This window comes from Vicugna pacos, chromosome 7 (genome assembly GCF_048564905.1).
Source record: "Vicugna pacos chromosome 7, VicPac4, whole genome shotgun sequence".
Lineage (NCBI taxonomy): Eukaryota > Metazoa > Chordata > Mammalia > Artiodactyla > Camelidae > Vicugna > Vicugna pacos.
The window spans coordinates 80648328-80667209 of NC_132993.1; the positions used below are offsets into that span (position 1 = coordinate 80648328).

General features: G+C 35.7%; 1 protein-coding gene across 3 annotated transcripts in view; it reads left to right on the forward strand.

Moving 5' to 3' along the window:
• The window catches only part of SUGCT (succinyl-CoA:glutarate-CoA transferase), a 550122-nt gene that overhangs the window by 58298 nt on the left and 472942 nt on the right, over positions 1-18882 (forward strand). For all 3 annotated transcript variants that reach the window (XM_006198531.4, XM_072965240.1, XM_072965239.1), the window contains exon 8: positions 13758-13901. In XM_006198531.4, the coding sequence (XP_006198593.2) occupies positions 13758-13901 (144 nt within the window). The remainder of the gene's footprint in view (positions 1-13757; positions 13902-18882) is intronic.

Genomic DNA, 18882 nt, shown 5'->3' on the forward strand with positions numbered 1-18882 from the left:
TAAGAAGCTTCACCGCATCACCGTATTCAGTGCAGCCTAATGTTGTCAGGGCAGGTGGTCAGGGAGGGCTTCCCGGGGGGCCAGATATTTAAGGCGGGATGCAATTAGGTATTAACCTGGTGACTAGAGGGCAACACCATGTGTGACATCTAAATGCTGGAGAGCCTGGTAGGTTTGAGGAGCCAGAAGTGAAAAATCTTAAGGGTATGGTTCAGTGATGTTTTACAAATATGTGCACCTGGATAAACATCATGCAGTTCCAGATAGAGCATATTTTCATCACCCCAGAGAGTATGAATCCCTCATACCTCTTCCCAAACAAAACCACCTCCTCTTAGAGGTGATCATTATTTTGACTTCTACTACTACAGACTAGCTTTACTGATTATTAAACGTCTATAAATAGAATCCTAAGCTGTGTGCTTTTTTAGTATCTGGCTTCTCTTGCTCAATATAATGTTTTTGAGGTTCATTAGATTATTGTGTGTATCAGTGGTGTGTTTTATTGTGGTAAAGTATTCCGTTGTATGAATATACCACAATTTATCCATTGTCCTGTTAATGAACATTTGAGCTGTTTCCAGTTTTTGTGTATTATCGATAAAACTCCTATGAATATTCTTTTGAATGTCTTCTCTTGGACATACACACTCATTTCCCTTGGGTATATACCTAGGAGTGGAACAGATGGATTACAGGTTAGGTGTGTATTTAGCTTTATTATACTGCCAGTTTTCCAAAGTGTTACCAGTACTCTACCAACAATGTTTGAGAGTTTTAATTTTCTTCACCAACTCTTGACAATGCTAATCTTTTTTTTAAAATTGAAGTATAGTCAGTTTACAATGTTGTGTCAGTTTCTGGTGCACAGCACGATGTTCAGTCATATGTATGCATACATATATGCATTTTCATATTCTTTTTCTAATCTTTTAAATTTTAGTCATTTTGGTGGGTAGGTAGTAGTATCTCTTTGCAATATGAATTTTTATTTCCCTGATGAATAATTATATACAGTATTTCACTGGCTTAAGTGGCCATTTGGATTGCTTTGTGCACTCTATGTTCTGGTCTCTCCTGTTACTTTGATTGGAGTGTTTGTCTTTTTCTCATTGATTTGTGGGATTTCTTCCTACACTCTAGATACAAGTATCTGCCAGACATATATATTGCTATTTTCTCCCAGTCTATGGCTTGCCTTTTTGCTATGATAAAACATCATAATGATGTTATGATGAGCAGTTATTAATTTTATTTAAGCCAGAAGAAAAGCAACTTTAAAATTTTATGGTTAGTGTCCTTTGTATTTTCTGTTTAGGAAATCTTTGCCTGCCCTTGAGTCATGAAGATTTCTTTCTATGTTTTCTCCTAGAAGCTTTAGAATTTTGTTTTTCAGTTAATTAATTTAAATAGAAGTATAGTTGATTTATAATATTATATTACTTTCAGTTGTACAGCATAGTGAGTCAGTATTTTTACAGATTATGTTCCATTAAAAGCTATTACAAGATAATGGCTGTAATTCCTTGTGCTATACAATATATCCTTATTGCTTATCTATTTTATACATAGAGGTTAGTGGCTCTTAATCCCATACCTCTAATCTGCTCCTCCCTCCTTCCTTTCTCCCCGCTGGTACCCACTAGTTTGTTTTCTGTATATGTGAGTATGTTTCTGTTTTGCTTTATACATTCATTTGTATTGTTTTTTAGATTGCACATAAAGGTGATGTCATACAGTATTTCTCTTTTTCAGACTTATTTCACTAAGTATAATATTCTCTAGGTCCATCTATGTTGCTGCAAATGGCAGAATTTCATTCTTTCTTATGGCTGAGTAGTATTCCACTGTATATACACACCACATCTTTATCCATTCATCAGCTGATGTTTAATGATTCATTAGTTTTCATTGTGATTTGCCATGCAGTCCAATCTCCTAGGGAAGATGCTAACTCAGAATTTAAGATCTCATTAACTTCCCACTAGAATTCTCTATGGTTCAAATAGTAATTCAAGACACTCTGCATCTTCCTTTTTACTGTGCAAAATCACAGTATCAATCAAACACTGCATCCTTGACTAGCCAATCTTTCCCATAAAAAATAAATTGTGAAGAAAGAAATTCTATGGTATTAATCAGTTTTTCTAAGATAAAACAGTAAATAGAGACTCCTAAAGCTGAAAAACTCTCAAAGGATCATTGGTTCAACTTCCTGCCTTTGGGCAGGTAAATGTCTAAATCACCCAGGAAGATGCTTACCCCTCTCTCCTTAAAGACCTCCGGAGGAAATGGAGCAGTTACTGAGTACCTAGTACATGCTTTAAACTTTGAAAGAGAATAGTAATAGAGATGTCCTTCAGTTTGAACTTATTCATAAACTGAAAAGAACAATAGCAGGAGGTTTAAGTAAGAAGCAGTTTAGTTTTGCTTGGCTCCATGAAAGAGTTAAAAACACCAAGCTGAATTATCTGTAATCTGTAGGTCTGCACGTTTTCTCTTATTTTCAATATCATGTTCCCCTGAAGTTTTGTTTTGATCATGACAGTCTAGGAAGATTTTCTCATTTTAATCATTACATGTTGGGAAATGAGGATGGATGTGATTCCTCTTTTTAGGGGGAAGAAGGATCAGCACCTGTGTCTAGCTGGGAATGAGGAGTCTCAGTGGTCAAGAGTCCTTGTCATAGGGGCTGTTACTACTACCATCTTTCTAAACTGTCCAGTAAATACAATCAAAATTGGAACAAATTATTTTTACTTAGCATTTTATTTAGCCAGGTTATTTCTTTATGTTGATTCTTTGTATATTGTCAATATTATTTTGAGCTGTGTCCACTCTTGTTCCACATTGCAGAGCAAGAAAATTATTATAGCTCATCTATATATAGCACTGGTATGCCTGGAACTATAATACTAAGTTGGTTTACGTAAGCACCAAAAATTCCATAGAAATGCCGACCAATTGGAAACATTCCAAAGAAATACATGAAAAAAGAATGCTTTTTTTTTTAAGCCGGAAGGAAAGACTAAAGTAAATATAAACAGTTTGTTTAAATGTTGCAGGAAAAAAGGACATTGACATACACATACATACCAATATAGAAAGGGAGGGTAGATTGGGATAATTGTTTTGAAATACTATCCATGTTATGCATGGATATTATTTACTTTTTTCAAATTCCTCTTAATTGGAAGATGCTTTTGCTTGGCTATTTTACCCTCTGTAAATCCCAGGGTAGGGATGGTGCCACAGTCTTCCTGCTCTCCATCCCCGCATCTAGACTGTGGTCCTACAACCCTGAGCCAACACTCAGCCCACTTCTGAAATCTGTGCACAGACTTTTCTCTTTCCCACCCTGACAGCTTCAGTTATCCTGGGCTCGTCTCTCTTCTATGTTATTTAGGAATGTTGACCTTCAATATTTTCTTTTCAAGTCCAACTCCTGTGATTATCTTGATCAGTTTCAACATCTTCATTGATGACCTGCTGCAAGCCTTCATTGAACGGTCTCAGAAAGTCAGGAAACCGGGGTTTGAAATTGCGTTCTGTGATTCAGTGTAACATTTGGCAAGTTGCCTGACTTCAGTTTCCCCCTTTGTAAAACAGGGGAAATATATTTTTAAGATGGTAGTTGTAAAGTTATGGTAGAAGTATCACATTAATTATATATAAAATCATGTCATAGTCTTTTTCAAAAGCCTGTTGACTCAGCACCGGTTATTTGATCAATCATCTCAAATGACCAGATTTTATATTTTGTGTTACATGTGAAGATTCCATATGGGATCTATTCTCTGATTGTATCTTGCACATCACAAGTTCCTTGACTGTATTAACTCCTTTAATCTTTTAAACCCATCCTCCTATTCATTTGGTCAGTCACCTCCCTTCTACTTCACTTTTCCTGCTATTGCATAATGAAGACCAAGTAGGAAGTTGGGTCTCTTCACTGTGTCTCTTCTGAGCTTGAGGTATCCTGTTCTGCAGGGATGGTTTTCATCGGGGTTGGTAGTCTTCACCCCACTCTGGGAGTTTCAAAGTGATGTGTGGGATGGTTGGGTTGTTACTGGTATTTAGTGCTTAAGGTAGCGATGAGTAAACATCCTTAAATATGGGACAGGCTCTTGAATCTAAGATTCTGTCTCCAAAATGCCAGTAGTGCCTGAGTGAAATTACTACTGGATACACAGGACTTTCACTCATCCTTTATGACCTGGTTTCTTTCTTAGCTTCCTTAGAGAAAATTTTCCACTTCTTTCTCTGTGCTCCTGTATGATTTTCATTATGTTGCCACTTGCATGTCTCTCTGTCTCTGACTTTATAGAATATAAATGGCTTAATTCAGGAGGAGTGTCTTTGGAATGCTTCCTTTTGTATCCTTAGAGTGAAACACAGATCCACTATAGAGTTGGTGCTCATTGATTATTATCTATGAATTTGGAGTCTTTGAGTATTCAACTTCAGTTTGATAATTAGTGGTTGATACATGTAGCAACAGCTATAGCATTTGAGATTCCTTTTGGAGTTAAGGGGAAGACTTACAAATAAAAGGAGAGGGTTTTCTTTTGGATAGGACACTTCCTATAAACATCATACTCAGAAAATGTGAATAAAGAATTTTTTGGGTTGTGACTGGAAAAATATGGTAAAAATATTTGGAAAGGAAGAACACTTAGCTTGAGGTACTGATTAAAAAGCATGTAAACAAGTTTCTTCCTAATGGTTTTGTGTTCTGAATCTCATGGAAGAAAGAACCCCCTCCTTTTCTTTTCTGTCTCAATAAATGGTTATTTTTGAGAGCATTGTGTTCATTTTGAGTCATCATGCTTTGAAAAAGTGTTATAATCAGAGAAAATCCTACAAAGAATGGCCACAGTTATCCCAGGAATATGAGATAGTTTCTTTAATGAGAATGTCTCTAGAGACCGGATTTGCTTGCCATAGATAAGACAAGGAAATGATCTGAATTCTGTTTTCATCTGTTTTGAGGAGGATGTGAAATAGTTATTTTTATTGTTCAATAGAACAATGAATAAGAGAAAATGAACTCGAGAAGAGATTTTAGTCGGCTGAATGAGGAGCTTTTTGACTGTAAGGGCACTGAACATTGCAGTGCATATGGAAACAGGTCATGTGGTTTCTGTTAGCATGGGGGAGTGGAAGGAGCCTGAGCCTCAGGACGCTCCTGGCTTGAAATCCTAGTCCCACTTAACATCTCCGAGCCTTGGGTTTTTTTTTTTCTTTTTTAATAAAAGTGAGAATATCAACACAAATCCTCAAAAATGTACTCAGATTAAATGAATAATGTGGGGAATAATGCTAACTTCGTTTCCCTTTCTGGTGCACACCTGGCATGTGCTGGGTACTCAGTAACTGCTCTCTTTCCTCTGGAGGTCCTTAAGGAGAGAGGGATGAGCGTCTTCCTGGATGATTTAGACATTTACCTGCCTGAAGGCAGGAAGTTGGACCCAATGATCCTTTGAGAATTTTTCAGCTTTAGGAGTCTTTATTTACTGTTTTATCTTGGAAACTGAATAATACAATAGAATTTCTTTCTTTACAGTTTATTTTTTATGGGAAAGATTGGCTAGTCAAGGATGCAATGTTGGACTGATACTGTGATTTTGCACAGTAAAAAGGAAGATGCAGAGTGTCTTGAATTACTATTTGAACCATAGAGAATTCTAGTGGGAAGTTAATGAGATCTTAAATTCTGAGTTAGCATCTTCCCTAGGAGCTTGGACTGCACGGCAAGTCACAATGTATGCACTGTGCTCCAACTTTTTTTATCTAAGTAAACTCAAGGCTAAGTGACTATAAAGGGGGAGTGTAAAGAGATTTCTAAAGGGCAGTGTGCAGCTTTGAGGGAATAAAGGGAAATAAGGTTTAGCTCAGTTAGTCTTGGTTCTGAGCCACTACCTTATCACCTATTGTCAGCCCCTGGACTGACTGCTGAGAACGTTGTTTAGCTGTAACTGAACGTTAACATTAACATTAACTTTTGAGAAAATAGTTTAATTTCTGTCTTTCGCTGCATGTTCAAGGAGGAGGAAACTGCACTTTTGGCATGAAAAGTTTTAAAATATTAGGAGGATTAATATTTGTGTAAAAACAATACCTTTAAGTAGAGTCAGTGTACTTTTTAGTCCTCTCTAGTCATTCCTTTTATATATTGAGGGTAAGCAAGTGCAAAAATAATAAATAATTGGTCTGCAGTCATTGCCACAGAAAAGAACTTTGAACTTCTAATAAAGCTCACATCTGTATTAGTAAATCATAATTCCTGTCCTGAGGGGTAAGGAAGGTTGAGAACTTCATGACATAACTGCGGGATGCAGTCCTACAGACCTTCCAGAGCCTGGCCTGATTGAACTGAGGATTTTCACGTTTAGGAGTGCTGACACCAATTTTGCTATACACCGGAAGTCTTTAGAATTAGAGAACTCTAAATAACACATAAAGTCCCTTACCCTAGACCTAGTGAAACAGAAACTTTGTTCATCCATATTCTTGAAAATCCTCCGAGTGATTCTGCTGATCCACCCGGTTTTGGAATCGCTGGTTTAGTAAGAGATTCTATTAATACTTTGTGAGAGAAGGGCATGTGGTTCCTGTCTCCGTCCTCAGTCCACTGCATGCTGGCTTCCACGGCCACCTCATCAGTGCAGTCGCTCTTGGGCGGTTACCCATGACCAAGTCTTACCTGCGCGCTGCAGTGGGCATTTCCCTTTCCTGTCTCACCGCTGTGGCAGCATCAGTGCTGGCCGTCCCTCCTCAGTGCGCTTTCCCTTCTTGTCTCCCTTGATATCCGTCTCCTCAGTCTTCTTCGTAACCTCTCTTCCTCAGCCTGCTTTTAAAATAATGATTGTGTCCAGAATTCTGTGCTTTGACCTCATCTGTTCTTTTCACTGTTTTATACTGTCTAATACTGCAACCATCATCCATATGTGACTATTACTTCTTTGAAATGTGGGGAGTCTGAACTGAGATGTGCTGTTAAGTATAAAATATACATTGGATTTCAAAGACATCTGAACAAAATCATGTAAAATTTCTCATTAATAAATTAAAAATTGATTAGACTTGAAATGATAATGTTTTAGATATATTAGGTTAAATGAAATATATTATTATAATTAATTTCACCTGTTTCCTTTCACTTTTTTTAGTGTGGCTAGTAGAATTTTAGTAATTTTTATCTTGTTCGTATTATGTTTCTATTGGGTAGCATTGTTTGATATGTTCTTCCTAGGCAGTGTCTCAAACCTATTGTGGTTTTAACTACCATGTATCATGTTTTGCCTCTCAAATTTGTGTCTTCTACCCAGTTCTTTTTCCCTTAATTTTTAGGTTTGCATATTCAAGTCTTGATTGGATATTCTCTAAGCTCTTTAAACTGAACAAACAAAAACCAGTTCATCAAACTTACTTCTCTTTCCTTTCATCCTATCTCAATTGAACTATTAACCCAAACCCAGAAACTTACACTTCTACCCAGACAGTTACTAAGTCCGATTGGTTCTGTGTTACAACTCCTGTGACTATTCGTTCCATCTTTTCCTTCCTACTGCTGTTGACTTAGTTTGGCCCCTGATCTTTGTCATGAATAATTGCAGTGATTTCCTACTTGGTTCCCTGCCTCTAATCTCAAATCTTACTATTCTTACTCTTGTCTAATCTACAAAGTGATACCACTAGTAATTTTAATTTGTATTCAATACAACTGACCTTGACACTTAAAAAAAGAAATCCTTCAATTATTTCCTATCATAATTAGGGAAACAAACAAATAAACCTAACCTCATTAGATGTGGTACCAGGCCTTCATGATTTATCGTAAGTTGCTATCCAGCCTTATTTCTTATCATACCCTCACATTCATTCTTTGCTTCAGTCATCCAAACTACTTGCAAATTCTTCTCCGAATTTATAAATCAATTTATAATATATTTTAAAAGAGTCATAGACTTCTCTGAGAATTTGATGAAGGCTGTTGAACCTTTCCTAGAAAATTAACATACAGAATTTTTGCATATATTTACAGAGGGATCTTGGAACACCTGAAACTGGGGCAAGTACTATAGTTTATATCCTTTTGTTTCCCAGGTATTCCTTCTCCTTTGTATGCCAGTTTTCTTCTTGGTCATGTGTAAGCCTTGATCTCTATTCTGTTAATAATTACTGTGTAACAAATCACCTTGAAACTCGGGGACTTAAAACAAGAGCAGTCATTTTATTAACTCTTACTTTCCATGGGTCAGGAGTTGGGGAAGGGCTCATTTGGGTGGTTCTGGCTTGGTATTTCTCAAGCAGTTGCAGTCAGAGCAGGAACAGTGGGGGCTGGAGCAATCTCGGGCTCCCAGGTGTCACTCCATGTAGTCTCAGGGCTTTTGCATGTGGTCTCTGAATGGGTTAGTTTGGGCTTCCTCACAGCGTGTGGCCGCAGAGCAGTCATGCTGGGTACGTGGAGGCTCAGGGCTCTACTAACACAGGTGTTTCAGTAAACAAGGCAAAGTCGCCATTGCATACGTTTTATAATGTAGTTGTGGAAGTCATGCTCTAACCCTTCTGCATTTTACTGGTTACAAGCATGTCACAAGCCCACCAATTCAAGGAGAAAGGAATTAGACACCACCTCTTGATGGCAGGAGAGACAAGGTACTCAGAGGGCACGTGGGATGGGAGATACTGCAGCCAGCTTTGGCAAATATAATCTGTCACAATCTTAACATGCTGCAGTGCTGCGTAAAGAGAATTTGGGATTTAGGCAAAGTCTTTCCACTTTGTGGAAAAATCTGTTAGTAAAAATGGACACTTTGTAGCTTTAATTGATCTTTTCTTGGCTCTGCCTGTGGTAAAAATGGTTATGAATTAAGCTTATATGATCTCAGTATAAACATTCTCTGTTATTAGTGTCAGAAACTAATTATCAAGGAAAAGACCAGAATGAAAGGAAAAGAACAGCTATCTCTTGATACATTAGATGGAAATTCTGAGTGTGTAAGAAGGATGTGTTTTCACCATTTATTCCACACTTCTGAAAACATATATCTTAATGACTTGATAATCCATTTGGATAAAACTAATGCATTGCCATACACAGCAAAAAGATAAATGTTCTCCTACATGTTGATGGGTTGTTATCATGTTCCAAGACTGCCTTAATTGATTCCATCTAACTTTTGTCATAATTAAATAAGACTGAAATAACTTTTTAAAAACCAGATTATCTCCTGATTTTATTTGGCTTTTTCTAGCAGCTCCATGCATGTGGTCACTACCAGTACATAGAGTGTTTCTATCAGGTTTATCTTGGAGGATTCAGGAAGAATTGTATTGGATAACTTATAACACTGGTGTAGAACGATTTTTATTTTGAAAGTAATTGCATTCCAAGTCCATAGTATAGTTCTTTGAGACATCATTTATTGATGAGAAATGAAGTGAAAAACCAAATAGGTAAAAATTATAGGATAGGAAGAGTCCTCGAGTTCATCTGTGTTGTTGCTTCTGGGTATGGCTTACCTAAATCCTACCAGATGTAGACAACTCTTGACTAAAGTCAAGAGTAAAGGTCTGGAGCTATCTTCTAGAATATATAAATGAGTTCAGAGGAGGCCTCTTACATATAGAAATGTGTGGATCTTAGTGGATGTGAACATTGTTTTTTCTCAGGAATCAGAGACATTGACATTTAGTTTAGATTTGTTTTGGTTTGTCTCTGATCCATCAGCACTGAAAGCTGTGGCACAGAAGCTATCACTAGGAAACCTTTTCTTGAAGAACAACGTGGAAAGAAGCAAAATAACTTTCTGAATTGTTTCTTTGGCCTTCCCTTAAAATACCACAATTCCCCAACCATCCATTCCATTTTCTCCCAGTCTAACCCTATTTAAACTCAAGAGGACAGCCAGGCTAGATGATATTTTGGGCATCTCACTGTGGGAGCTAACTCAAAATGATTTACATGGTATTTAATCACTGGATAAGAAAATAGTATGTTTGGTGTGTTAAGGGATCTCCGGAAGTTTGTAGTTTTATCCACTTCTTAATTTACTGGGCTCCCAATGAATGGATTCTTCCAGTTATTTTCTGAAAAGGGTTTTGGTTTACATTTTTCAGAGTGGTAAAAGTCTGTTTCTCTGTAGATGCATTAGATTGCTTGCCATTCAGTTGAATTGTATAGAACAAGCCATCTCATATCAAGACTGATCATTTCTTAATTGTAGCTCTAAAAATGACAATTTACAATTTTTGCTTCCTGTGGTTGTCTGAAAAGGAGAGATGATGAATTAGAATAATATATGGAAGAAAGATGGTAGTGAAAGGAACAGAAGCTTTGGGGTCAGAATTCCTGCATTCTAGTTCCAGTTTTAGCATCTGCTCTCTGTTACTTCGATAAGTTAATTTATCATCTAAGTCTTTCTTTCCTAATCTATAAAATAGGGCTAATAATGATACTTATAGAATTATTATTGAGAGTTAAATGTAACAGCGTATGTTGAAGCACTTTGAAGAGCATGAAATTGTATGCGACATTATGGCAGGAGACCTGTCTTTTTTGTTTTGTTTTGTTGATGATTTTTTTGTACGTGTGTTTTCACATTCATAAGATATTGGTCTATAGTTTTGTCTTCCTTTGATGTTTTTGTGTGGTTTGACTTCAGTTTTTACTGGTCTCATAGAATGAGTTGAAAAGTGTTTCCTCCTTATCCAGGTTTTGTAAGTGTTTGTAAAGAGGTAGAATTCAAGAGTGAAGCTGAAAAAATGCCTTTTTTTTTTTTGTTATCATTGGAAGCTTTGTGTTTACTAATTCAATTACGAATTCAGTTTCTCTAATTGTCATGTATCTATTCAGTTTTTCTATTTATTGTTTAGCCAGTTTCAGTATTTTATGTCTTTTTAGGAATTTATCCATTTCACCTTGGTCTTGTAATTTGTTAGGGCAGAGATTTTCATCGTGTTCCCATATAATCCTTTTTGTTTCTGCAAGATTGTTAGTGATGTTCCTTCTTTCATTCCTGATATTAGCAATTTGAATCTTATCTTTTTTCATCTTGGACAGTTCAGCTAAAAATTTGTCAGTTTTATTAATCTTTCCAAAGAGCCAACATTTTGTTTGTCGATTTTCTTTTTGGGCTCCTATATTTTATTATTTTTTGCTTTAATATGTGTTATTCCTTCCTTTTACTGGCTTTGGGTTTAGTTTACTCTTCTCCATGTCTTAAGGTGGAAGGCTAGGTAATTGATTCAGGATGTTTTTTCTTTTTTAATATAGGTACTTACAGTTCTGAATTTCCCTCAAATACTGCTTTAACCATGTCCATACATATTGATATGTTGTGCCTTTATTTTCATTCACCTTAAAGTATTTTCTAACTACTTATATGACTTTCTGTGTTACTCATTGTTATTTTGGGAGAATGTTGTTTACTGACCATGTACTTTTGAGTTTCCCAAATGTGCCTCTGTTATTGATTCTAAATTTCATTCCATTGTGATCTGAGAACATATTTTGTATAAATTCACTTATTTATAATTTATTTTAGATTGTTTTATGGTCTAGCATATGGTCCATCCTAGAGAATGTTACATGTGTGCATTTTGTGTCCATTAAGTATACTTGGTTTATAGTGTTATTTAAATTTTAATTTCTTTTTCGATCTTCTATCTAGTTGTTCTATTCACTATTCATATTTCAATATTGACATGCCTACTATTATTCCTAAGGGGTTTATTTCTCCCTTCAAGTCTGTCACTTTTAGTGGCTTTATTATTGTGTCCATGTCTGCTTATAATTATTATATCTTCCTGAGGCACTGACCCTTTTTTCATGATAAAAATCTCTCTCTTTTTCTCAACTTTTTGTTTTGTTTTAAGTCTGTTTTGTCTGATATTCGTATAGCCACTCCAGCATTCTTATGGTTGCTGTTTCCATGATGCATCTTCTCCCATGCTTTCATTTTCAGCTTGTCTGTACTTTGAATCTGAACTGTGTTAAAAAGCCTCTTCTGATTAGTATTTCATTAAAATTACTTGGAACAAAAGATCTTGTTTAACAGCGACAATTTTGTCTCTAAGGATAGATGACAATGTTTATTTAATGTTTATACATCTCACAATATTACTATGGATTATGTAATGATGTTTTAGAATATTAGGTACAGTCTCCACTTTTCAAGAAATTTAAAATATAATATAAAGGATTTACTATCTTATTTATTCCTATTGGTCTGAGAAGTATAGCAGATAATATATGATTATATTTATATTATAGTAAGAGAGCAGATGTCTATAAACAAATTTGAACTTGACTCTCACTTTTAATACATTAAATAATCTTAAATCCAATTGACAAAATTAATTTTAAATTTATGGATTCAAGCTGCTACAAGTTTTGCCAATAAAAATAGTTAGAAGCCTCCCAGAAGTTTCCAATTTTTATGTCAATATATTCTTTGAAACTGTGTTGAAAAGCAGGGAAATATGTTTACTGACTATATAGTCTCACTTACTTGATTTTAACATATTTATCTGTCTTGTAAGAAGATTAACATAGTTTATGCATGAGCTTCAGAAAAGGAAAAATTAGCTTCTGAAAATGACTGAACATCAGCTGGAATTAATGAATAAGGAAGTGAATGAATGAACGTATCAACCAGATGAAATGTTAAATGTAGGTTTTTTAGGTATTATGTGCAATGAAAGACTTAGCAGAATTCAAGGTATTGAAAAATAGGAACTGTCTGATACAACAGTGGTTAATAATAATGTTGATGAACATTTTGGTAACTAATTTTTATGGGGTACTTATTGTCTGCCTGGCATTATTCTAATACCTTTACATATGGTGAAGGATTGGATTGTCAAATCAGACTTACATGAATGGAGACGTTAATCAATTCAAGCTTTACTTGTAATTTTAAGGATACAAGCAATCAAGAGACACCAGAGAAGCAGAAAGAGCTTCTGGACATTGAGAGAGGCCCCCAGAGCTTTTCTTCTCACAATGGCAAAATTCTCAATCCCACAGCAGTAGATATGGTTGCAAAGGAAGTTCACAGGTTACCTCATGTAACTCGGAACTGATGGACTGTGACACGTTTCCATTTTATACTCAGGTAGTTGCATAGCTCATGCCTTGTGCCCCATAAATCTATAGATTCTAGGTTTGTTTACCACAGTAATTCTAAAACAGGAGTATCCTGCTAAAAGCCTTTTATAGATAAGTACTCTTTTTTTTAAAAAAGCAAATACCATTAGTATATTTGCCAGTTTTTAGCACGCTATAACGAAATTAGACCAGGTCTTCTGCCTTCTTTGTCTTTCCTGGGAGAGCCTCTTACCCAACAGGAGGAAAAAAACCAAAAAACTTCTTTAACTCTTTCCTCTCTAACAAAGTAACCCATTTAAATTCAAATTCAATTATTAACTTTTTTTGTATAAATAAGGTAAAATATATTAAGAAGGATCTTCAGATGTGTTTTTAAAAATCTTTTATTTCGTGTAGTTTGGTTTAGTTTGGTTGGTGGGGGTGGGTTGAGAAATATGATAAATATACAGTAAATATGAATATGTTCTTACCACCAACAGATATCTATAATAACAGTTTGTTGTATTTGTTTCATGTGTATGTATGTGTGTGCACATGATATGCAGTTCCTTCTTCTACTTGACTTTAGAATATTTGAGAAATCATATGATGGTTTTAATTTTCAATTTCTCTGTTTTTCTCAACCCACCTCTCAAATCAGGATGGAGATCCAGTTCGTCCAGGAGTGGCCATGACTGATCTTGCCACTGGCATTTATGCATATGGAGCCATTATGGCTGGATTGATACACAGATATAAAACTGGAAGAGGACTGTTCATTGATTGTAACCTACTGTCATCCCAGGTACCAACCCAAATAACATTTCAGATAGTGGTGTAAGAACATGTATCTGTGTTATGCTTTTTCATGTCAAATCCCGCTGTCACATGTGCAAAAACAAAACCAAAACAGCAAGACCCTTCCCAACCCCAGCCAACAGCAGTAAAAGCTGTTCTGTTTTGGGTTCTTGGTGTTGTCAAATTAGTTATTAAAACCACAAAAATTTTGTTATAATGCAGACATTGCAGTTGAACCAAAAATATTAAAGACTGTCTTTTATTTGAATAGGTCTGTTATTATTTTTGAGACAGAGTACAGTTGTTTCTATTTTATTGTCATGTGAGCTCTGTGACTTCTTTTTACCAGAATTTATTCATCTTTTTTTGTGCTGTGGACTCTTCGGGTAGTCTGGTGAAGTCTGTGGACCTTTCCTCACAATCAAGTTTTTAAATGCATAGAATGAGATACTTAGGTTTACAAAGGTAGCCAATTATATTGAAATATACTCATTTCAGTGTAAAAACCAATTTTGTGTTATAATAACATGTATTTTTTTTTACTAATACATTAAACCAGAAGATCTATTCATGGGTGCAATAACTATAATATGATATGAAAATATGTGTAATATTTACTGGTGATCAAGTCATACTTAGTTACTGCTAATACTTTTGTGGTTTATTGCCTACATTCATAATTATAGAAAATGCTAAATTTTAGTTAGAGGTTGATGAAAATAAAGATATAATTTTTTTCCATTCAAGTTAATTGCTTCCCCAAATTCTTTCCATGGACTCCAAATTAAGAACCCTTGGTTTAGATAGCTATCAGTTATGTTAGGCTAAATGCTAAGCGGAAAGAATAAAAGGGTTAACTCACTCTCAAATCGACATTTTGCCTCCTTTTAACTGGATCAGATCTAGATGCTGTACCATATGTGGAAGTTAATTCTGAATAGATAATTTTTCAGGGATAGGAAAAAAAAATATCTATTTTATGCAAGGAGACATTTTACTATGGGCAAAATTGCTTTAAAGACAGAGACCTCAGTTGGGAATTTCAGATTTAAATGGCATACATGGGAAAATAGTAAACTTGGAACTCTGCTTTGGAGATTTTTCTCTTTTAGACAAAATTAAGGTGGTGTATAGAGGTAAAAAACATTAATATGGTTGAATGTGAAATACTATATTATATGTGAGTCTTTAATATTAGCTTTGAGTCTTGGTCAGAATTTTAATGGTTATATAAAAGTGTAAAAGAACTCTTCTGCAAATGAATGATCTAGCTCCTTAACAGAGAAACACAGATGTTAGTTATGGGAAGAAGCTGGAAGTCTTTTCTCCCGTCCACTAATTTTATAGCTGTAAGGAAGCTGAGGTAGGTTAAGTGACTGGGTAAAGGTTGCACATCCAGTAAGCATGGAAGCCATGAAGGTTTCATGGGGATATGACCTGTTCAGCCAGAGGGCACTAGGCTTAATTTAAATGCTCTGCTGTCACTGCCTTGAAATTCTGAATAATCTTTGAAAGAGAAGCCCTACATTTTTTCATTTTGCACCAGTGCTCACAAATTATGTAGCTGGTCCCATATCTGGGACTCTGCTTTGGCCTCCTAATCTCTACCTAGACAGCTCTTCTTATAGTATGTCAATGACTAATTAATTAGCTTTGGAAAAATTCTCTTGTGGAGTATTACAGAGTTTAATTCTCTTCTAGCACTTAACACAGTGATTCACAGTCTTGAGGTGTATGGTTCCATAGGGGTGGGAGTGGAGGTGGGCGGAGTAACTGGCAGGGCTGTTTGAAAGTGAGCGCACAGTAAATGCAAGCTCATGCACTCATACACACATCCAGACATTTCAGCCGCTTTGAGTGTGTGTCTGTATTTGTCGTGCATGTTGCTTCTTGAGGCTGTGAGTTCCATGTGTGTAGGAATTATGCTTGTTCTTGCTGACAGTGGTATCCTCAAAGCCTAGCCCAGTATCTGTCAAATAGCAGGTCTACCAATCTTTGGAGGTCAATCAGAGAACCACCGTTACCAGTCGGTATGCCTCATAACTTAAATTTGATGGGAAAATTGGGAAAAGGTGGTAATCCATGGATGTAGAATAAGTACTTGATAAACAACTAAGATGAAATAAATGATTTGCTTTCTGCAAATGTGGTAGCAGTGAATTAGCCTATTGTGCTGAAGCTAATCCAGTCAAAGATTGCTAAAATTATTAGTATATATTTAAAAAAAATTTTCTTGGTGGGGGGAGGTAATTAAGTTTATTTATTTATTTTATTTTTAATGGAGGTACTGGGAATTGAACCCAGTACCTCGTGCATGCTAAGCATGTGCTCTACCACTAAGCTATACCCTCCCCCCCAAATTATTAGTATATTTAAGACTCATTAGTTACCTTTTTTTTTTATGGGGGGAGGTAATTAGGTTTATTTGTTTGTTTTCGTATTTCTATACTTAATGGCAGTACTAGGAATTGAACCCGGGACCTTGTGCATGCTAAATGCACACTCTACCACTGGGCTATACCTTCCCCCCAATTAATTACCTTTTTATAATTGGCATATAACATTATATTAGTTTCAGGTGTAAAAATAATGATTTGGTATTTGTAAAATATTGTGAAATGATCACCACAGTAAGTCTAGTTAGCATCCATCACCACACATAGTTACAAGTTTTTTTTCTCTTGAAAACTATCATGGCATTTAGCCTGAGAGACAAGTGTTTTTGTTGAAATATGAGAATTTTGAGAAAGATAGCATTTGGAGTCACAAGATGACTGGGTGTTTTGTTTCAGCTCCAGTCACCTGAGCACTTGCTGTGTCCCGGGCTCTGTGCTGGCTAGGCTTGGAGTTGGAGGCCACACATCTGTTCATGGTCTACTACTAGAGGCAACCAAGTTGTACATGCAAGTTGGAGGTGACATATAGTTCCCTGTGGTTCCCTAATAGGGTTATAGAATGTGGTTGGGCCTCGTATGTCATGCTTAGGAATCTGGATTTTAACATTTTAAGACTTCTGTTTCTCTATCTGTAAGTTCTGTTGGGTGATGGTTTTTTCAACCAAAGACTGTCTCCTTGGATGCTTGCTACTGTCGCTACATTCAGAACGACCCCTGAGCTGTGAACAGTATTAGAGATTTCAAAAGGCAGTGGTACAGGTAATAATCTATGCTTAGCCTACCTGAAAGGCGACGCAGTGGGTGATAAGAGCCTTTTCATTCTCCCAACTCACTGGAGCCTGAGCTCTGTTTTTCTTTGCCTCTGTCCTGTTCCTTGGCTCTGGACTCTCTTTTCTTCTCAGTTGCACTTCTCTAGCCTTGAGCGTCTCTTTTCTCAGTCTTTTTCCTCTTTTGTCTTTCTTTACTTTCCTGTTTTCATTTCCATTCTGTTCTCTCTGCCTTTCTCCTTCTCGCTCCCTTTTTCTCCATCCTTCATTGTGTGGAGCTAAAGTTGTTAGCAGCTCTGGTTCCAGATCTTACATCCTTACACTGTACCACTCAGGAAAGTTTCAGAATCTTTCAGTAGTTCCCATGGAAGAAAAAGGAAGTGCCTTTTCCTAAAGTCCCAGATCACAAGACCACGACTGTTAAGTGACTGCGTTAATGACTTCCTGAATCCATTAATGAGACCTGAAAGATAAAGTATATTGATTGGCTTAAGCCATTCCTGGTACAAGGGATGGGGTTAACTCCACCCAAACCATACGGCTGTGACTGGGGAGACGTGATTTTCTTGAAGAATGGTGTAATTATTTTTTAGCCAGAAGAAGGGGAAAATGATGCTGGGGAGCCAATCAACAAATGTTCATTATACTAACATACTGAGCTGTTTTGAGGTTAGTGCAATAAAGGATATGAAAAATTCTCTATATTAGATAGTATTCTACTGATGATTACTGTAAATCTTATTAGATTATTGAAAAATATTTTACAACGTTAGAAATGTGCTGAGATTAAAAAGGTGGCTATTGACATTTTATCATAATTATTATAATTTTTCATAATAGAGAAATCTTGACTAACTTCATTTACTTTTTCAATTTAAGATAACATTTATAGATTTTAGATCCAAAAACCAAACCACAAAATGATTAAAACCTGCTTTATGTAAATGAAAAGTGCTATTTCTAGATACTTTTCAAAGTAACATAATAGAAAACTTCACCTTTTTAAAAATGTATTCATTTTCTTTTTTATATAAATGTTCACTTGCGTTAAGCAGATAACATTTGAACCTAATTTCAGCTGCCTGGAAAATGACTGAAATTTCATGCAGTGGTAAAAAAACCATAGTTTTACTCATTTTGATTGCACGGCATAGGATGACAAATGAATGATTATAACATTCAATATCAGTTGCTAAAAATGACATTTTGTACCCCCTCTCTTAAAAGTGATCTAGTGTACAATAGACAAATTACACTTGATTTGAATAGTAGCTAGTTATTAACTCAGAGATGATTGACTCAACCACAACAAAACCATTTCATTGCAGAGACATGACAGTTGCCGGGATGTGGTTTGTAGTGGGCACCAACTTTTTTTGTAGTTTCAAGGCTATAAACTTTTAACCCTTGTCATAAAATTCTTTGATTTTTTTTTCAGTCTTAATATGATTTAAAGCTGTCAACTGAAGATTGTCTAACATTAGCATCTAAACAGTATTCTTTAGATGATATTGGTAAATAACGAGGAAGTGGGTTTGGATGTGGTTCCAATTATTCTGTTGCTCTTATTCTTCTGTTGTGGCTTACAGAAATATCTTTTGGAAGTTTTAATATCCTTCCTGTATTTAATTGCAACCAGGCTCCCCTAATTACTACTACAACGAGTTAGTCTTTTTAACACCAAACTTCTGTAATTTTTTTTGCATATAGAATGTTTTGGCATTTTTGATTCACCATTCTTTTTCTGTGTTTGTATATTCATATTTAGGGTAAGTAAAATTTAACTCTCATTATTGTAGCATATTTTTATGGATGAACTTTTGAT